Raw genomic sequence first — 21,358 nt, forward strand, 5'->3', positions numbered from 1 at the left:
AAGTTCAAAATTAATGGAAAACAAAATAGACTGAAACTTAACAATCAGTGTTGCTTTTGTATTATCAAAATTGTCCAGCAGAAAAACTAATGAAACTGGTCTGGAACATACATCTTGTTAATTTAATATTTTGTTGGTGCATTGAACATGAACGTTTTGAGTGGTTGAATATATTCATTATTGACCTAGTTATCACACTTCAAGAGCAGAGCCCATTTTGAGCTCAATACAAGTCTATTAAAAAAATATACCACTCTTGGGTTAAGCTATTACACTTAATAAATTAAACTTTTGAAATGCAAAATGTAAAACAAATACCGAGCTATTGATTATACAGGGGTGTCAAACTCATATTAGCTCAGGGGCCGCATGGAGAAAATATCTTACCAAGTGGGCCAGATCGGGGTGGGGGGGTGACTGCTAAGAGGCTTCACCAGCAAGACACATCATCAGTTGTGTTGATCATCTGAGGACTGCTTGTGAAATTATGAATTCATATGCTTTGATTGTGGCCGGCTGATTAATTGGTCTGACATTACTCTTTTTTTTTTTACTTTACAAAATCCTCTCGCGGGCCGGATTAAACCCCTCTGCGGGCCTGATCCGTCCCGTGGGCCGTATGTTTGACATCCCCGGATTAAAGGCTATGCTCATAAATTCATGTGGACAGATGCACGCTTTGCGCCAGCACCCCGGCAGCACATTGAGCGCAAGTATGATGACATGTTGGCTGAATAACTACATTTAAGTTTTTCTTTTTATAAATAAAAATGTCACAAATGAAAATCTGCAATAAAATGAATCAAAACACTGTATTCTCATACTGTTGCCATTTGAATTAATAACTATTTGTTTATTTTTATTGTATTGTATTTGTCATCCAACAATGTCCTTGATGTAAGAATACTATTGGTGCACGTCCAGTTGTAGTGATGTTACCTCTGCAGGGATCGTTCTTCACCAAGAACTCATCTAGAGCAGTCCAGCCTCCTCCCACTCTGACCATCAGTGTGCTACGCAACATACGAACCATGCGCAACTGTTGGGAATCTCCAAACTGCACACAATTGAAAATTTGCAATGGCAATTCATTGTGAAAATATTGCTTGTAAGCAAATGTTAAGTCCAAACGATAACTCACTCTGTATCTGTTAGCACTTATCTGCTCCACTTGAAACCTCTTGGAACAGTTGCATTGTGATACCTGGCGGCTCACCTGGAAAAGTGTGTAGAGCCATTTGTGTAACACGCGAGTCACGACGAGTAATTGTATGGCTAGTATGCATTGTTTGTACCTCTTCATTGATTTGATCTGCATCCAGAGTTTTTCTGTAAGGATCTCTGCTGGGGTGCAGGGCGCTCACAAACTCATAGTAATCAATGAAACCATCACTGTTCATGTCAAAGATGGTTGCCACGGCATTCATCTCCAGCGAGTTGGTGGGGAATTCTGCAGTGACGAGGAGTTGTTTAGAGTTAACACATAACTGTATCCTATCTGGTGTACTATGGAAACTACACAGTCAATTTTTTAGAGTACATTTTACTCTAAAAAGAGTCTATTTGGTCCCACTATAAACTGAGTAAAATGTACACTTGGAAGAGAGTAAATGATTCAGTACATTTTACTCAAAGTATTTTGTCTGCACGAGATAATTTTTATTTTTTTTATTTTTTGGATAGTAGCAAAGAGTACGAGTGGCATAGCTCAGGTGGTAGAGTGGACGTCTTCCAAGCTGAAGGTCGTCAGTTCGTTCCTCAACCCCTGTGTAACTTATGAAATGTACTTACAAAATGTCCTTCTAAAATCGAATTAGAATTTCTAAGTGAAAAAAAAAATTGCTAGGTTTTGGTCATTGGATAGGCCAATTCTCTCACACACAGTAAAAATACTTTGAGTAAAATTTACTCTGAATAATTTTCTACCTTTTAAGTGTAAATTTTACTCTTTTTAGAGTGGGAACAAACAGATACCTTTTAGAGTAAAATGTACTCTACAAAATTTATTGTGTAGGATCTTTATGCATCATCCGTACAGGGGAGACAGGGAAATAATAAGACTACTAAAATATGATAAAGTACAGTACAGAAAAAATAATGTCTGTGACAATGGTGCACATGAGATAATTTAATTTATTTAATAATAATAAGTAAATTAATACAAATATTAAAATAAAAGTAATCGTACAATACAATAATATAATAATATAAAATTAGAATAAGAATTTAATAATATAGATAATTTGTAAATGTACTTTGCTGCAAATGCTTCTGAAGTGTAATTTTATTACTTCAATAAATAGTAGTTATAAACAGACATTATTTTGTTATGGTTTCTGTGCTTTAAACTGCATCACATTTACTGGTCATTTGTCATTGAAATCAGGTAAGGTATTCGTTTCACATTTCCACAAAACAACAAAAGGTCTTACTGGAAGCCAGAACATAGTCGATGAACTCTTTCTGACTGATGCGGCCATCCTGATCCCGGTCAATGTTGCGGAATACATCTAGAATGCGAGACTTCAAATGGCTGATCCACTGAATGTAGCGTTTTCGCCAAATATTGAAGTCAAAGTTGGCAAATTCTTCTATCTGTATTTAAAAAAGCAGAAATGAAGGGCTTACTACCTCATGAGACATCAAAATAGGTGCATATATGTTGTACCTTTCTAACATGGACTTGTTTTATACTAACTTAAAAAAAAAAAACCAATAACCTCTTTGAGTTTTTGCCGGTGTTGTTCGAGATGTTTTTGTCTTGCTCGCGCCAGGAGCCAAAGTTTCTGCCACTGACTGACCAGCTGACTGAGCTGTGGGGTGTGGGGGTCGAGATGCTCCAGGGGGAGTGGTGCTGGAGGCTGCAACTTCAGAGTGCTCCGCCTCTCTGCGTAGACAAAGAGTGGAAGTCGAATGTTGGTTGCATCAGGTCAATGTTAAACACAAGCGGTTTATATCGCTTCTCTGGGAAGCACATTAAAACTGGTGTCCTCACTCGTGAATGGCCGTTTGCTGGGGGAAACTTGCAGTTTAGAAACACTCTTGTGTTTGCAGGACTTTGTTGCATGTTCAACTTCTGGCAACTTCTTATTTAGCTCCCCCATGAATACCTACAAGAGGAAATCACATAAGTGAACCATTTCTGATTTTTTTTCTTATTATTTTTGAGATGACAGAAAGAAAGAAAAAACACATACATAGTGCTGCTCAATAAGTTCTTGATTCTGCTCTGTGTTTTCAGGCACAGGTTCTTCATCTCGGATGCCGAGAGCTTCTTGTGCGGAGGACATCCACTCCAACAACCTCTGGACTTCCTCTCTCTCCTCCTCCAGTAAAGCTAAACTGTTCTGAACCCTTAAGTCTTGTTGCTGGGCCCATGTCAGAACCTATCTCAGAAAATCACAAAAGGATCCTATGCTGATGAATACTGCAGCTAATTCATTTAATTGATCTAACCAGTAATCGACACACAATCGCTCACCTCCTCATAGCGGGTCTTGGTGACACCCATCCAGGACTTGAGTGTTATTATTGAGTCTGGGTGACAAGAGGAAAGAATCTTTTCACCCAGACACTGGATATTCTCTAACTCTGCTGCCTGAGTTTTTAAAGTAAACATTGTCTCCTGTGGATAAGGAAGCAAAAAACATTTCACGTAAGGAACAAATAAATCCTAATCAGGCTTGTTCTGTGGCCCTGACCTCACCCCACATTTAACCTTCACACATGTTTTCAACACAAAAGTGTAAATAGTCTTTACCTGACTTTGCTTGTAGAAGGCAAGCAAACTTTGCTCTTCCTCTGGTACGACTCCGTATTTAAAAAGCCTCTCCACCTCACTGAGACGCTCCATGAAAGAGTGGACAAGGCCATCAAATTTCTCAGCCTCAAGAGAACAAAGATTAAGACACGATAGTTAGCAACATTATCATATTTGTCAATCAAATAGAAAGCATCATGTAAAACAGGGGTGCTTAAGTTCGGTCCTCGAGAGCCCCTATCCAGCCTGTTTTCCATGTTTCCCTCCTGCAGCACAGCTGAAACTAATGATCAGCTAATCAGCAAGCTTTGCAGAAGCCTGATAACAATCCTGATCATGAATCAGGTGTGTTAGTGGAGAGAAACATGGAAAACAGGCTGGATATGGGCTCTTGAGGACCGAACCCCTGATGTAAAACCTCAATTTCATTTTCAATTTCATGAATTAAAAACGAGTGAAATATAGACACTAAGGGGCCCATGCGCTCTGTGCAAAAACGGGTATGTCTTCATTTTCAAGCCGGAGCAACTATAGTTCACCGTATTTGAGACTGCATTGTGCCCTGCTGGGCATTCCGGCAGACAAAGCTGAAAAGCTGCCGCGTCTCCTTGAACCAGGCAATTTGATAACTAAAAATACATTTGATTTTAGACTCGTAAAAAACAGGTCTAAGTGGTGGCGAATGTTGTTTAATGTGATTTGGGTGGATTTAATCGAAGCGCAGGCAGACAGATTTGGTGCTCTGCGGACATGTGTGGCGGGTGTCATCGTATTTCCTTCAAAAATGTGATAGAAGTGTGGGACAATCGTTCTGTATCATTGTAGCCTGACCATGTGGCACAACCATGGGCGGGTCACACATTGACACATGATTAGGTCTCAATTGCCCATATATCATAAGTGCGGCCGACAACATCATCCATAACTTTACCTAAATAATCTTTGTGCGCGCTAATCTAATTTATGCAAGGACCACTGCGGGTTCATTTCTGTTTCAGCAATGTCAATGTGTGATTTGACCGCCCTGATTTTAAAGGAAATGAGGGCAACCACTTCCATTGGCCGGGAGTCTGTGCTAGGCAAAATACAAAAAGAAAGGAAACACAACCCACATTTAGACTGGACTTTGTGCTAGACTTGAGCTGGGCATGAAAATAGGGCCCAAACAGTTCAACTTATTTATATTTGACTTATTTTAACAGGTTTAAGTATCAAGAGTGTATTCCACATACCATAATGTTATGGATGAATGTGAGCCTTTGTAAAGCACTTTGAGCGCCATATGGTGTAGATAAAAGCGCTGTATACATAAATGCACTCCCATTTACCATTAATAGTATACTTGAACTACGTACCTGCTGAAGTGCAGCCTCAAGTCTGTCCTGTTTGCCAACTGACAGCTTGCACACCACCTCCCAGCGGCCCTCTAGTTCGTCCATTTGCTCCTGCAGCCACTGTGAATCAGCAGTGCTGCTCCTAGTCAGGTCCTTTACAGAGCGCTTCAGGGTCTTGATGCACCCTGCTCGCTTACCCAGCTCCTTTTGAAATGCCTTTGCGATAAAAACAATTAGGACAACCTGCAGAATTGTGACACTAATACACTACACGCAAAGCACGTGCAATATAAAGTGGCTGAGAGCATCATTATCTGAATGAAAGTGTCAACCAATAGTTCCAAATCAGTTCTCACAGGTTTAAAGAATCACAAAGGACAGAATGAAATATGTTCAGCAGAACAAAGAAAGAAAAAAAGAAAATGATTGCATGTTTAGCAGAAAATGTAACTTGACATACAATTTCTGTTTTGATGCCATACCTTATGTTTGTCTATCAGATTGTTGACCATGTCCTTGTCTCCACAGACAGGAACGTCCTCAGCTAAGTGGGGTTCAGCTCTATAAAGCCAGTCATTCAGTGCTTGAAGAGCATCTGTGAACCTTCCTGAGAACAGCAAAGCTTCCTCCAGCTTGTGTTGTCTGCAAGAAGAAAAACATACGCAAACTTTTAAACTTAGTGGGAATGAATGTTGTCCTGCCAACAGCAACAGATCCCGATACCTCTCCATAGACTTTCCACTGATGGTGTCCCACGTATCTTTCAATTCGGCCAGGAGGTTTTCCAGGTGTTGTTGGTCTTGGCTGCTTTGAGCTCTCTCATGAAGTTTGCGGCCACTCTTTAGTGTCGCCTCATACATGGGCCTTTTGGATCTCAGCACTTTCTGGAACTCCTGAAGAAAGTGATTGGGAATGGGATCAGTGAATATGCAAAGTAAAAATAATAATAAAAATAAACGTTGTTAAACGCGGACTGCACCTTCTGCTCAGTTAGTTGTTGTTTAATCTCCTCATGTGACGGTGCAATCTCTTTATGGTTGTCTAATGTTTCTTCTACCTCAAACATCCAGTCCACCAGGAGGCGCCAAGATTCCTTAAACTGAAATAAAGTGTAGGTGACTTGTCAATTTTCCCAGTTAAAGTAGACATTTACATGAATGTCGAAAATCCTCTATACCTGTTTGGCATTCTTTTTGACCTCCTCCAGCATAATGCCTCTGTCTGAAATACACTGCTGCAGATTTTTGTAGCGGTCCTGGACAGTCATGATGAGGTTATGAATAACATCACAATCCTCTCTCCTGCTAAGCTCAGCGAGTCTACTGCCAGCACTCTCCACTGTGGTCTTCTTCTCCCCATAACCATTCACTTCATCCACCAGTGTCTTTACAGACAGGTACATTTGAGAACAAACAGGCATCACAAGATGAAAACAAAAGAAGAAAACAATATACTGAACGGTATACAAAATGACCCACTCTATGATCCTGCAGTTGGTTATAAATTGTATCCAGAACGAAGCTGGGAGACGGAAGGAGTCCGATAGACTCCTTACACTTGGACATCTTGGTGAGAATATCCTGGATGTCACCGTGGAATTCCTTGGCCAGACTCAAGCCCTTTGTAAGCTTTGCCTAAAAACAGCAACACACACTTAATTGTGCAATGATAAAGCAGTTAGAACAGAAAACAAACGGATAAATTGAGAAACCTTTCGCTCTTGAACTTTGTTGTACACAGAAGACCACCTTTGTTCTAAGATCGACAGGCTGTGTTCTATACTGGATCCTGGCACAACATTGCTGCTTTCCAGCATTCTTTGAATGGCATTTTTCACATCTGTGTAGGTGTGAAGCTTTGACTCCATCTCATTGCACAACTCCTGTCGCATGTGTGCAGAACAAAGGAAGTAGGTGATTAACTTTGAGCTACTTCAAAGAGTTGTAACTGAGTTTGTGTGTCTCACCAAATGAGCATTAAGCCTCTCAGTGGTTGATTCCGGCATACCCCACATGGATTTGGAAGATGGCAATCTGATGTCTGTGTTGTCTAGCCATTGAAGGAGGTCCTGAATTTCCATTGTAATATCTTGCACCTGCAACAGACGACATAAAATGCATTTTGCTTGAGCAAATGTACACACACATAATTGTCAACCCAACAAAGCCACTCTCATTACAAACGCATAGAAATTGAATGGGTGGAAATATGAATGGAATGACACTCACAATTACAGTATACAGTATTGTGCTGTTTGTAAAGCAGCTCACGATGAACATAATAGCAATATTTTGCCACATTTCCCTTTCAAGAATGTTTTTAAACTGGCATGGGTTTTTGAGTTACTTTTTTGCGCATACACAAATAATTGTCAACTTAAAGATAATAGTTTGCACCTAAATGTTAAACATAAATAAAATAATGGTGTCAGGTGATTAATTTTTTTTAATCGGAACTAATCGCATGATTTCAATAGTTAACTCACGATTAATCACAAGTTTTATATCTGTTTTAAATGTACAATAAAATGTACAGCAAAATATTTTTTAAGTTTTCATCCTCATTGTAACCTAAAAGTGGAAATTGAAAAACTAATGTGAAAAACTAAAATAAATATGGCTGCGTCTTTTAGACAATGACACATTAATTTCATAATCATACTTTTTTTTTTACAATTAAAAAGATGTACTGTACTGTAAAAACAAATGTGATATTGATTTGTGTTGGTCACTTTTCTGCCACTGGATGGCATAATTGCATTTGTAAGACATTGGTGACAGCTGAGTGCATTTTTCTTTTCATGTTAATCTAATCTTTGACATGAAGTAACTTGTGAAATTCTGCACATAAAAAAAAAAAAAAATAATACAACTTGACCCCTGTCTCCACAAATATATGCATTATTATTACATTTATTACAGCTAAATTTTGACGTGGACATGTCTGTTCTGGAAGTCCCCCAGTACAGGCTTTCCAAGTAAAGGGTGGTCATTAATCGTGCATTAAGAAAATTAGTGGCGTTAAAGGAACTTTAAATTACCTCATAATTAACACACTAATTTTGACACCCCTAAAATAAAAATAGGAAATAATAATGTTAAGTCCAAATCTGAATCTACACTTAAATCTAACTATACTTCAATTGTTTTATGCGAAATTATAATTACTTATTCAACTAATGTAAATGCGAACTGCTGATAACTGGAAGTACCAAAAATAAAAGCTCAACGAAAAAAAAGCTCATTTAGAGATATGGACTATTGGACATAGACTATGGTGATAAATACCTGAAATAACCCACACGTTTGGAGTAACTTTATTTGACAAGTATATTTGCTAGACCTCCAAACTTCAGTCAGAATCACAGCACTATTTAAAACATAACTTAAGAAGTAAATAAACAAATAAATAAATAAATAGATGCGTAATGGGTTTCTACCTCACCTTCATGTGTTGTATTTACATGTGTTGTATTTATTTTAAATCTTACTGCCATATTTGTATTTTTTTAAAGATGGTGTAAACAAACAAACAGACAAATTAATAAATAAATAAAACACATGCTCTCCTTCAAAGTTTAAGTGTGGCCGCCAGCCAGGGAGGTCTGCGCATCCCTACTGGCCAACTTCACAGCTGGTATCAAGTATTTTCTAATTTAAAGTGTGAATTATCCTTTTCAAACATGGAAATGACATTTGTAAGTCTCAGGAAACAAACATTCACACAGCCTAAGTTCTCAGTGAATCAAACCTCTTTGGTATTTCCCCTTTCATTCTCAGCTTATAGGCAGCGTGTGTGTCAGAAATCAGGAAAAATTAATACACACCGATGAATAATGCAACAGGAAGCCCGTAAAATAGGACTTATACATGAACGGAAGACTACGGCCGTGAGTGCGAGGGCCGTAAAAACTAAAAGTACATGTCAAATAAAGTTTCTCCATACGTGTTTGGTATTTCAGGTAGTCGTTATCACCACTTTCCAAGAGTCCAAGGTGCTTGTTTTTCATTCTTTAACACTACAAACACTGACCTCTTCAAGCTCTTATTTTGCTATTTCCTGTTATCTGCAGTTTGAATTTGCATGTTATCTAAATATTTTGCTTCACACAAACCATTTCGACTTAAAAACATAGAGATTTAACATTTATATTTAACATTTAGATTAAAAATTTGTATGTAACATTGAATATTGTTTGAGGCTAAATGGGACTGTTATTTTCTGAATGAGCCGCTTTACAAACGACACCCTATAATTGTAGCCTTAAAAGTGAAAAGCATTACCTGACTGAGTCTGTTCTCTAACTCCAACTGATAACGTTCAGTTTCACAACAAACAAATTCCCAGCTTTCACTGAGATGGTCCAAACGAGACTGAAGACCATGTGCGCAGTCCCCGGAGCCAACCTCCAGCAACTCCTTGCCTGCCTGGTTCAGAGACTCCATTGTGCGAACGTGAGACATGACATCATTACGCAAGACCTGTAAGAAAAGAGAGATACTCCAGAGTTAGTTTCATAAGCAAACTCATGGCTTTTGTCTGTTGGTGTGTTAATGTTATACAATGCTGGTAAATTCTTGTTATAGATTTTTGTGCACTTTGTTATTTGTTATACATAATTGTTCAGGATATGGTACACAGAGGACAGGTATGTTTCTGTTTGTCATTCAAGGCTGTGGTATGTTTTTACGATGTTTGAAACATATTTGACTCAGCAAATTTCTTATTTAAGATCATTCTCTCACTACCGACCTTGTGCTTGGCGAGCTCTATTTCGCAAGCCTGCAGGTCGATGCTGATGGGTTTTTTGCCCTCCAATTGTTCAGCAGTATGGGCAAGCCATGTGTGCAATTCATCCAGTGTGTTTCGGAACTGCCCCAGACCCAGTAGAGCACACTCCAGTTGATGCTGAAAACAGAAAAGTAAGACTTGAACAGCATGATCATTCCCAGTTTTATTGGAAAATTCAACTCTAAAATGGCAGAACCTCACCTGTCTGCTGACAGTCTCTGACTCCAGACTGTCCCAACGCAATCGAAAGTCGCACAGGGGCGAGACTGAGCATGGACGCTCTGAGCCTGGAGACAATCGGCACACAAAGCGATGGTTTTGGCTTTCTATTTCAATCTTCTTCTGGTAGAGTTCTCGCTTAAATTCCTGAGGAAAACAAATACAGAGATAATAAACTGAGCCCCGCTGTTTCTGGGGTATAGGGAATGGGCCGGCCCCAAATAGCGAAAATATATGAACAATTGACGGCTATTAAGACAACGACGAATCCACAGTGAGATCCATAATTGTGTCAGTAGTCTGTATTTTTTTCCTTCTTTTAACCCCAAAATTCTTGAATAAGTGGGGATATACAGCTTTCTTTTTGAATATTGAAAACAAATATTTGCAAATAGGTTAAACTGGGGGTCCGCTATGAATGTTGCTAATAAATAGCATCATGAAAACATATGGAGGATCATTGTAGCCACAGTGGTCAATTGCTCATCTCATCGTGCACACTGCAAAAATTGAAATCTTTAGACATAATTTCTTACATGTAACCTAAATTTGCTTATTTTGCTTTGACAAGTTATCTTTACTTAAATAAAATTGGCAGACAAGATCATGTTACTTACTTTAAGATACTTATTACTTAATTATCTTATTTGATCCAGCAGTCTTGGCATTTAGTGTTAACAGCCAGTTTTAAGTACTGTGAGGCTTAAAACAAACATTTTCCACATTTTAAGATGACTAACCAACAACAAAGGCCCTCAAGTGGGGTTTCATAAGTTGATTTTTCTTATTTTAAGACTTAAAATACAAGTCTGGAAACAATCAGACAAAAGTGCAATATAGGTCTTTATTGTAGCATTTGTTGAATTTTTCCCTTGTAAAATCAGTTTGTTTCGTTATATTTATTCAGCTCATTTTTCCTCATTCCAGTAAATGCGCTATGAGCTCAGTGGTCTAGTGGTAGAGTGTCTGCCCTCAGACTGAGAGATGTGGGTTCAATCCCTGGCTGGGTCATACAAAAGACAATAATAATGGGGCCTGTTAAATTAAGATAAGTTGGCCAAACATAAATGAATACGTATGTGTTTTAAGGAAATAGTTCTTGAAAAAATTTAATAGGACTTGTTTTTAGTCCAAAAATATTATTTTCAAGACCACTGTGGTTGACATGGGCTGAGTATAATTTTCTTATTTTTCAAAATCTTACAGGTAAATTTAAGTAACATTTTCTTGTTCTGTTGGCAGATAATTTTGCTTATTTGAAGTAATAATTTTCCTATTTTCCTTTTTTTTTTCTTAAATTTTCTACTGTCCTTTTTGCTCACCTTGAGTTCACGCAACTGCTCTTTGACTGGTTCCAAGTCAGTTTCAACCATGAATTCTTCAGTTGACCTCAGTTCGGCAGATTTCAACCACTCAAAAAGTCCCTATGATACGAAATGTTAGGCTGACTAATTTCTAAAACAAACAAGAGGCACAAACGAACATTAAAGTTCATATTCATATACATACCTGCATAGTGTCTTGATAATCCAAGGCTATTTGCAAGGACTCCTCCAGCTTGTCGTGGCATTCATTGCGCAGTTTATTCAAATGGTTCCACAGGCAATAAAGCTTAAAAAGGCCAAACACATCGTTTTTTCTCATAACATATCATATCATCACAAATGAAGAATTTCAATGTATTGCTTACTTCGTCCAGGCTTTTTGTTACATCTGGTTTTTCTGTGTCCCCACATGCTGACATCAGATCCATTCCGAGAACACCAAGAGTGTCTAGATCTCCTTGCAAGGTGTCAATATCCTCCCTGAGCGTCTATTATTAGTCAGAATGAGGATAATTAAGTCAAACTTTGTGTTTTATACCAATATAAGTCTTAAGATTTCCCAGGCTAACCTGCATGGTCTCTAAACTCTGGCGAATTGTTTCAGAGTCTGTCTGGCTTGAATTAAGATCCAAAACTGCCTGTTGTGTATTACTGAGAGCTGCTGTGACCTCACCAACACCACTCCAAAACTTCATGGACAGATCGAGTAGTTTGAGCAACCAGCTCTCCCTTTCTTGAACCTGACTTTGTGTCTCACCCAACAGCCGGAAAAGAGTCAAGACTTGCTCCTGGATTGCTAGCATTGTAAGAATGTTGAGAAAAATCTTGTTGAGAAGCAGCATGGATGATGCATGTAATATGGATTAGGGTACCATCACTATCTGTAAAGAAGTTACATTCAGGAAATGTTTATCACCTGTGCCGATGGACGTATCCCCTGCCGCCTGTGTGTTAGCCAGCAAGTCTTGTGCCTGTGTTTTGACACTTTTGAGGCTGAGCTCCAACTTGGAAAGTTCAGACAGTGTGTGCTTGTTGTCATGCAGCTGCTCTTGAATCCTCAGGGTCAGGCACTGAAGAGGTGTTGGAGTTTGGATGCGACTGCGCAGGCGGTCAAGACTTTCTCTGAGAAGAACCATCCTCTCGTTGAGCTGCAGTAACAAGAACGCCGTGATAAGGCCTGATTTGTCATTCAAACAACCATTATTACTGTAGAGCGTCTTTTTTTGTTTTAATATACATAAAATGACACAAATTGAGGTATCAGATTATTGTATTTGCATGTTCTTAGCGGGAATTTGCAAAATGTGAAACCTTACTTGAGTGAATCTTGGTAAGGACTCTTCAAGTAGAACGGCGGTCTCCCTGACACGGTCTCTAATGGCTCTGTGCCGCTCCTCAGCCTCAGTAGCTTTGCGACAAAATCCCTCTCCTTGAATTGGGTTTAGCTCTGACAGGCGTTTTGCCAAGGAGCATAAGCGTGAGATCAACGGCCGATGCTCAGCTATTGATTCTCTCAGACCCTTAGCATTGGAGGAAAAGATTTAAATAGTTTAACACCACTGAGTTGAAACTCTTTGGGCCTGATTTGTTTAAGGCTTGCGTGTGCAAAAACAGGTGCAAACTTGATTGCTCATGGAAACAGAAGGAGTGTCAGTCAAATTTGCAAAACTACTGTAGAGTTCATCTTGCATGTTTTAGGAGAAGTATATGCAAGTATACGGTATTCATTTAGCTTGCACAATGTGATTTATCAAGCCTGAGACAAATTGAAATTTGCATCTTTAAATAGGCTGAGCATAACAAGGATGAGGAGGCACAGGTAAGACAGAATATATATTTTTTCTGCTTGTATTAACATTTTAGAAACACCATCAACAAAATTTACTACAACATAGTGGCTATAAAGGGCTGACTTGGACCCAGGCACAAAATGTCACGCCACGTCACCAATGACAATAATTCATTCAACTGTGCATTCCTTGCATCTACAATATGATGGGGGGTGAACAGTGTGTAAAATTAAATTATAATTTAGGTTATAGGTTCTTACACTTAATGTTGGCTTGCTGTTTAACAGTTTTGTGCCATCTTTAAATCAGATTTTTTTATGCAAAAATAAAATAAATAAATCAAAGTATACGGCTACTTTTTGTTTGCTTCAAAACTTTTTTTTTTATTTGATTTGAACAACAGCAGTTACGATTGCTTTGAAGTGGATTTTTTTTTTAATATATGTAACTGGCTATTGCAAAAGGGGGCAGCTGGTAGCTGCTCACATGAGTTTCACCAACGTCAGAAATGCTTTAGTGCATGAATATATTCATTTAAGTTAAAAGTAGCGCTGTCAGTGTAACGCGTTAATTAGATGAATTAATTATGCTGCAAATGAATAATAATTACCCAGGAGCATTCACGTACGGAAGAGGATTAGGGCCAGTGAAGAGAGAGAAAAAAAGTTTGGCAGGATTCTGACTTTATTAGTGCTGCTATTATTCTCACTTTAAAGTGAGAATTATGACTTTAAAGTGCGAATTATGAGATTAAAGTGAGAATTCTCACTTTAAAGTCAGAATTCTAAAATTAAAGTTTAAAGTCAGAATTCTGAAATTAAAGTCAGAATTGTCACTTTAAAGTCAAAATTCTGACTTTTAAGTGAGAACTCTGAGAATAAAGTGAGAATCGCGCCCACCGACAGACACCCCCCACCCCCATTTTTTTTTTTCTTTACTGGCCCCAATCCTCTTCCGTATTCACGAAAAATTGTAGCCCCTTGAATCCTTTTAAGTTGTCCATCCCTTTGTTACAGTGAGTGTACATGCTATTTAGTAAATTGTGTAACCTTTGTTTACTCTTATTTGCTCTGAATGTTGTTAACTACTGTGTTTGTTGATGCTTATAGGTGTTGTCTTTCTTTGCGTAAAGCACATAGAGTTGCCTTGTGTATGAAATGTACAATACAAATAAACTTGCCTTGCCCGTCATTTGGGATTTTATTAAAGGATCTAAATTTGAGTAGATAACACGCAAGATGAGCACGCAATTGGTTTGTGAACATAATTTAATGTCCGTGATTTATGATCTTCGGAAATCAATGCCTTGATATTTATATAACAGGAAAATTTAAGGTAAAAAGGGTTTCTTTGTTTAAAGAGAACTACAAGAGTGACGGAATGATGTTGTGTGGAGAAGTCTCCTTTTACCTGTAAAAGATCTTGGTGCCCACGGAATGTTTCAAAGCTAATTGTGCTGAGGGAGAGCTGGCCGACAAGGCTTTGTGTTTCTTCTAGCCAGGGTGAAACTTCAGCAAGGCCCTCTGAGAACTGAACAAGAAGTGATTGTGCATGTTCAAGCTGCAGAACTTCATGGGAATTTGTTGCTGACGTAGTGGCGCATTGTTCCTGTAAGGCATCTAATGGGGTCTGCATACAGAGATGAAAGGAAATGTAACACATTTTTCATTGAACGTATCACATTTACAGCAATGAAGAGATTACCTGCAGATTCCATGCTTCACTTTCCTCGCTGTACGTTTGCAAGATTTCAGCTATTTTTACCATCTTCTCAATGTTGAACCTGTGTTGAAGAATCTCCACAGCCAAAATCTATTCAGCAGACAAAACAATCCATTTGTTTATGCTCGGAACTAGTAAAATTGCACCTTTTTCACACAGAACAAATTGAATTTGTTGTTCATTGTTCACAACCTTTTGCTCATTGAGTTGTTCTGATATGAGAACTGAATCAAGGTGAACAGTTTTCATCTTTTCAAGCCTTTGCGCTGCGTCCTTAAACCAAGCCACCTCTTTCACGACAGCCTGGTCCAGCTATTGAAACATATATCGGAAAAATGTTCATAAGGTCATAAATAACAATATACACATTTGACAAATAAAAAAACATTATGTAGTGTACAGAAAAATAATAAATAGGATTAATGAATAAATAGGCTTAGGTCTATAGTATTATTTATATTAAGTATGAAACTAAAAAGATCATTACAAGTCAACAATACAGAAATATTAATAGCCTGTTATTAAAAGTAACATATGCCCAAGCCAAATGTTTTTGATGTCAATGTGACTCCTAAATAATTAAGTTAATTTACAGATACTAAGCTAACAGTGAATTGACCATGCAGTCTGTTTTGTCTTCACAAAATGCAATGCTAGATTGGATATACTTACTATTACTTACTTAGCGTATGTTAATGCTTTAAGCCACAAGATATTTAACTCCACTTGCTTTACCCTAGCATTAAATACACAGTCAACAGTGATAGTTGAAGTTAATGAGCTATTTATTTCTCATTTGCTTAGCTGTCTTGCTAATGAGAGGAACATTATGGTTAACTCTTTAACCCTTTCACTCCCGACTGTTTTACTGGATTTTGACTGATTTTCAAGGCCCACTTGAATATTGTGTTTTATTGCTATAAAAACATGGAACCTACCAAAAGAAAGATTAGTGTCTCTTCTTTCGTCAGGAAAAAAAAGTACATTTATATCGGTTTCCGTTTGGCAGCATTTAGCATTAGAATATAGCTAAGTTTCGTCATTATTCACAAATCTATTTAGAAATGTGAGTAAAAGAGATTTTTTTTCGACATGGCCCTCGTTCATCTCTTTTGCTCTGCTGCCACCTGCTGGCCGTTTGTGTAATAACTACCATTTCTTCGACCGTTCTTTGCAGTTGAGAGGGCTGCATCAAAGCCTTCTGTATGCTCTAGCATAATTATCATTTTTTAAACGTATAGATACGTCATTAGGACATTTCAAACATTTAAAATAGAACATATTTATACGTTTTTAGAAGCAAATTAGTTAAATGTGAAGTGCAGCAATAAACATGATTCCATCTTGATTACTGTGCTAAATTGGAAAATGTTTTATGTAAATGATGGGCTTTAATAACAACCGTATGTCTGACAAGCTTGGTAACAAAGCCAAAGTCAAACAGAGCAACATTTTAATCTTTGATCTTACTCGTTGTCTTTCAGCTGCACATAGCACTGCATCTCCAGCATGTGTCTGTGCCCCTGCTGCACCCAAGAGTTCTCTCTCAATGCGGCCCAGCCACAGGTGGAGGTCCTCCTGGCTGGATGTACAGCGACTTGAGGCTTCCAGAGCCTGCCCCAGCCTTTGGAGGACATCCAGACTACTCAGATTTAACACTGAGCATCGGATACGAAGTCCATCTAATTTCTCTTGCACCTGGTGTTGTTCTTCCTCTGAAATTACAGTCATGCTGATAATAAGAAAAATACAATAGTTTGGAATGTTCAAGTGAGATAATCAATGCGGCAGCTCTGACTGATATTACAAGAAATAAATTAATTCCGTTCCTTTGGTAGTGACCGGGGCCGGCGGCATTTATTCATTAAACTTTGTTCATCACTATAATCTTCATTCAAGTTTCATATCGCCACTAGAAAGTATGCTGACTTTTAAATTAGTTACAATATGTATTAAGGCTGCTGAATGTAGAAATTTTTCCAAAGTTATCTTTATAATAGCCATTTTATTTGACCATTTATGACTCAAACTTTTTCTAATAGAGATCCTGACGTCACGTGACTATTTTTCTGAACAAGGCCCCCTGCAGCAGGAAAGTATTGGTGCAGGGTTAATGGGCGACAATGGCGGGGAGTGTTAATACTAGCATTTACTGTATATGACAACTTTCCACCCAAGAGCATTGACAGTGACTTTGATGAAAATGACATGATATACATGCCGATGAAGTGTCAGGAGGGCTTTTTTTTTTTGAAACTTGGCGACACTGCTACTGCCGGTAAGTGCTTTCAAATCTGATCATACAAGTAAATCATACATTTAAGTGTGCTCAAAATGCTGCTAAATCGACCACCGTCATTTATACCGTAAAAAGTATTCTTTATGGTGTTGATTAGTTATTAAATTCAACTGTGTAATATCTATTAAACCGTAGCAGCACAAATGAATGAAACTGATTATTTCCTCCATATTTTGTGGGTGGTATCAATTAGCATCATTGCCGTCATTTGCCGTTTACTCAGAGTGGCAGGCGAGTTTTCTATGCTGCCAAAATTGCTGCGCTTACGGCCATTTTGGGACACGTGACGTCAACGTCAGGATCTCTATTAGTAGATTAAACACCTTAGCTGTTCACAATGGGTATTCCTGCAAGCCTCTGGCTAGTCGTTTTCACACAGGATTTGGGTTCAAATATTCCACCCTCTGTCTGCGAATGTCATGCGCGCACTGTGTACGTGAAGAAGGAGCGTGTATTCGAAATGTCCTGCATTGAGCAGCTTCACTGTCTACAATGTGTAATTTGACTACAGGGGTGGCATAAAACGGAGTGGCATGCATCGTTTGCAGATTTTAATTAATTGTTGTTTTTGGAATGTAAAACAAAAACAAGAGTTTACTGTAACCTTTTGTTCTGAAATCATCAACAAATCCTTATGATTTGGGTGGGTGTGTATTATTATTACCTGATATCAATTCCATGAGTTCATGACCTGCTTTTTGAACTTTTGCAAGCTCAGTAGTTTTAGCCTGAATTTCATCAGTGATGGTCTGAAAAGAAATTACTGTATGTTAAGTTCTACTTCTCCAAGAAACAAACAAACCAAAAAAAAAAAATGTAGAATAGGGCTACACTTCCAACCTTAGCCTTCTCTGTTGCTTCTGAAAGATGCAGCATCACTCTTTCAGCATTACGTAGTTCAGCAAGGGCTTGCTCAACAGATATGAGCCACTGCTGCAGATTGTCTACACCTTCCTGGAAGAGTTGGGCCCTAGGTAGAATGCACTCCAGACTGTCCCTCCTTTAAAAAAAATATAGTTAAACATTAAATAAGATGCGTCAAAGTGTGTGTGTTGAAGTGTGACATTGTCTGTGAAACTGGTTGACCTTTGATCTGCCTGCCATTGTATGGACTCCCACTTCTGTTTGAGAGCAGAGATCTTGACCCTAGCCTGCTCCCCCATCTCTCCCGGGTGGGCCTCCACTAGCCGAGGACCCTCTAACATCATAGTATGCATACTTTTCCGTCGGTCTGTTAGGAGGCGCTGCAGGAGCTAAAAAATACAGATTCCGTTCAGTTGATGATTTATGACTATATCAAAAAGCATCACGACTTGTGTCAACAATATTAGGCTCATAGGCATTCACATGACAAAGGTAAATATGGAAACTTTATTGTCAACATTTATTTATATAGATATTGACTTCTGACGATCATGTTAGCAAACCTGCTTTGGGCATATGCTTCTGATTAGTTTGATTCATGTTCATAAGACTGTTCTTGTTTGGTTCTTACAACTTGGTACCTTTTCATCAGTGTGGCCTTCTCATGTGTCAAGACGCTATTGTTTATTGCCAGGCTGGTTCCACCTCATTGGAAGAGCTCACAATAGCTGAGGTTATAGTGGAAAGGTGAGAAATCTGTCTGTTTGTTCTTTCCCCAAGGAAAGGGCAAGCCAAGCATACAAGAGGTCATTGTGGACACAAACTTTGCCCACTCACCCCTGAACAGAGCATTTTTAAAAGGGTTCTCACCTTGCTCCACCTTCTCTGTCCTCTGTAACATAACTATTTTGGTGCATTTCCCTACTGCAGGCAATTTAATATGATAATGGGGTGTGAAATGAGGTGATAAGAAACAAACCCTTTGTTCTTGAAGCTGTGCTTTTACTACTTTGACCTCTGAAGATGGAGGCTTCTGATTTGCTGTGAGCTCCTCTATTTCACACACCCATGTCAGCAAGGCTTCCAGACTTTGACGGAAAGTCTCAGAATTGGTAGATATGTTTGGCAGAGCCAATGTAGACTTGGTTTCCTTTAGAAAGATGGAAAGGCAAATGGAAAATGGAAGGGAAAATGTGATCCGTTTTATAACTGTGAAACTGTAACAGGGTTGGGGATAAAACATACCTTCCATTTATCCACACAGGAATCTTGATCTGAGCTTGAGTGCCCATCACTTTGGAGCTGTGAAGTAGACAAGATTGCATCATTCTTTTTAAAATGAATGTTCTTGTAGTTATATGCAGTTTCTGAAGGTCAGAACAAAAACACTCATTAAGAGCAAACAAACAAAAAAAACAGAATGTTACTTTACACACAAAGGGATGAAATGGATGGAATGATGTGATTTGATAGGGTTAAAAGTTTTTTTTGTATCAACCTCAGCAAGTTCCTGCGCAACTCCATTCAGGACTCGAACAGTTCTTGTGATTATAGGTTCCCCTCCCTTATCTCCTGTAGGATACTCTGTGACCTCCACAATCTCAGTCACGACAGTTTCTGTCACCTCTGTCACTTCCGTCACTTCTCGTGATGCCACGGTCTTCCAGGACCAGGGGCTGCCTTCTCGAGAGTCTCTCCTCTGAAAACTAGTCCTTCTCTCTGTAGCAGTTTTGTCAGGATAAGCCAATGGAGATCTTGAAAACTCCGTGGGCATGGTTCTTCTTGTCAGTGTCCCATTGCGCGATGTTTTTAGAGGAGAGGGGGTCCTCTGCCAGGCATTATCCAAAGTACTGGTACTCCTGATTGTGGAGGCTGGGGAGCTGTGGAGAGGTTTGTCAGAAACTGGTGTATAAGCTCCTTCTCTTTTGTGATGAAGTTCTTGTGTCTCCTTTTCTGTCTCCGCCACACTGTCCTTGTTCTTATCCTGCCCATGCTGAGGAGGCTGCCACTCTTTTGGCCGTTGATAGCACTCCTTCAGGTAGTTCTCATCCGATCGTACATGCTTTGACTTTTGGCCCAGGCAGCTGGGCCGGCTTACGAGGTTACCCATAATCCTTCAGCCCAGAGGCTAATGAGGTAATAACTGAGGTAAGAGCCCTCAGCCATGCATGTGGAATCTCCTTTAGCTACCTAAAATAAGACAAATGAATCATCATGCAAAAATATAAAATACTAATTTTTTAACAGCACAACATTTCACAGCTAAAATGAAACTAGCACTCTAATGTACATCACTCCCCTCTTGGCTCGAGGTAACCCTAGCAAGACACTTGGCTCTGATTTTTGCTGTGCCTTTGTTTTCATTTAGGCCACATACACACATGCTCATTCCCATAGCTAAAATATTCTGGTTTTACAAATCTATGTGACAGGCTTGTAAAGGATCCCCCTGTCAGCATGAAGAATCAGTGGCAATGATCCAACTCTATTCACTCAACCAAGTCAAAGGGACCTTTTCTGTTAAAATTGTCTCACCATTCTTAACGCCATCAACATATTTTTGACCCCAGAGGACCATAAAAAACACTGCTGTTTGATTCCTCCCCAGTGCCGTGCCTTCATTGTTTTAAACAGTGGTTTAAGGGTGAATGCAATTATGTTGAGCTAGGCTAGAGGAGCTAAGGTGAGCCCATCAGGTGATCACAGGAGAGGTCCCTGGTGCAATAGTGTCCTCCCTCTATTATCCCAATTCAGAACTCTCAAGGTCACCTTAATTCATGCTTGCTGACCAAAGTGGATCTGCAACATGGTAACTGCATCAACAAATAGACAAATAGATGGTTGGCTAATCAAATAAAAGTGAAAACTAAATGTTTGGCAGGCTGTAGTTCATACTTTTAGTAGATACACAGTAAATTCTGTAGAGTAAATATCACTCTATTTAGAGTGGGACCAAATAAACTCAGTATTAGAGTAATATTTACACTTGGAAGAGAGTAAAATAAAGTATTGGGGAAAAAGTAAATAAAAGTCACTCAATGGTGGAGGAACAAACTCACGACCTTCAGCTTGGGAGACAGCCGATCTACTCCCTGAGCCACACAGATCCTGCTGTGTGTTAATATATCACTCATGTCAGCTGGAATCTTCCTAACTCCAAGAGACCAAAAACGATGTATTTGGTCTCTTGGAGATAAGTAAACAGTAGGAGGGGGAAAGCTCAGGTGGTAGTGTGGCTTTCTCCTAAGCCGAAT

General features: G+C 38.9%; 1 protein-coding gene across 4 annotated transcripts in view; it reads right to left on the minus strand.

The window, feature by feature from the left end:
* The window catches only part of macf1b (microtubule actin crosslinking factor 1b), a 43,212-nt gene that overhangs the window by 4,150 nt on the left and 17,704 nt on the right, over window positions 1–21,358 (minus strand). For 3 of the 4 annotated variants that reach the window (XM_077575821.1, XM_077575822.1, XM_077575823.1), the window contains exons 2-37: window positions 19,603–20,294; window positions 19,350–19,406; window positions 19,084–19,254; window positions 18,327–18,493; window positions 18,081–18,240; window positions 17,905–17,989; window positions 16,412–16,656; window positions 15,134–15,253; window positions 14,924–15,031; window positions 14,630–14,848; window positions 12,746–12,949; window positions 12,346–12,577; window positions 11,999–12,225; window positions 11,795–11,917; window positions 11,614–11,715; window positions 11,427–11,528; window positions 10,087–10,251; window positions 9,847–10,002; window positions 9,378–9,575; window positions 7,061–7,189; window positions 6,806–6,976; window positions 6,573–6,728; window positions 6,272–6,478; window positions 6,074–6,193; window positions 5,818–5,987; window positions 5,577–5,736; window positions 5,116–5,310; window positions 3,761–3,886; window positions 3,482–3,625; window positions 3,198–3,386; window positions 2,996–3,110; window positions 2,721–2,887; window positions 2,433–2,595; window positions 1,296–1,450; window positions 1,142–1,216; window positions 940–1,057 (exon numbers count right to left, since the gene is read on the minus strand). In XM_077575821.1, the coding sequence (XP_077431947.1) occupies window positions 940–1,057; window positions 1,142–1,216; window positions 1,296–1,450; window positions 2,433–2,595; window positions 2,721–2,887; window positions 2,996–3,110; window positions 3,198–3,386; window positions 3,482–3,625; window positions 3,761–3,886; window positions 5,116–5,310; window positions 5,577–5,736; window positions 5,818–5,987; window positions 6,074–6,193; window positions 6,272–6,478; window positions 6,573–6,728; window positions 6,806–6,976; window positions 7,061–7,189; window positions 9,378–9,575; window positions 9,847–10,002; window positions 10,087–10,251; window positions 11,427–11,528; window positions 11,614–11,715; window positions 11,795–11,917; window positions 11,999–12,225; window positions 12,346–12,577; window positions 12,746–12,949; window positions 14,630–14,848; window positions 14,924–15,031; window positions 15,134–15,253; window positions 16,412–16,656; window positions 17,905–17,989; window positions 18,081–18,240; window positions 18,327–18,493; window positions 19,084–19,254; window positions 19,350–19,406; window positions 19,603–20,214 (6,013 nt within the window). In that variant the 5' untranslated portion in view covers window positions 20,215–20,294. The remainder of the gene's footprint in view (window positions 1–939; window positions 1,058–1,141; window positions 1,217–1,295; window positions 1,451–2,432; window positions 2,596–2,720; window positions 2,888–2,995; window positions 3,111–3,197; window positions 3,387–3,481; window positions 3,626–3,760; window positions 3,887–5,115; window positions 5,311–5,576; window positions 5,737–5,817; window positions 5,988–6,073; window positions 6,194–6,271; window positions 6,479–6,572; window positions 6,729–6,805; window positions 6,977–7,060; window positions 7,190–9,377; window positions 9,576–9,846; window positions 10,003–10,086; window positions 10,252–11,426; window positions 11,529–11,613; window positions 11,716–11,794; window positions 11,918–11,998; window positions 12,226–12,345; window positions 12,578–12,745; window positions 12,950–14,629; window positions 14,849–14,923; window positions 15,032–15,133; window positions 15,254–16,411; window positions 16,657–17,904; window positions 17,990–18,080; window positions 18,241–18,326; window positions 18,494–19,083; window positions 19,255–19,349; window positions 19,407–19,602; window positions 20,295–21,358) is intronic. The other variant, XM_077575824.1, reaches the window with a different exon arrangement.

The sequence above is a fragment of the Vanacampus margaritifer genome, chromosome 9, assembly GCF_051991255.1.
Source record: "Vanacampus margaritifer isolate UIUO_Vmar chromosome 9, RoL_Vmar_1.0, whole genome shotgun sequence".
In the NCBI taxonomy this organism is placed as follows: Eukaryota; Metazoa; Chordata; class Actinopteri; order Syngnathiformes; family Syngnathidae; genus Vanacampus; species Vanacampus margaritifer.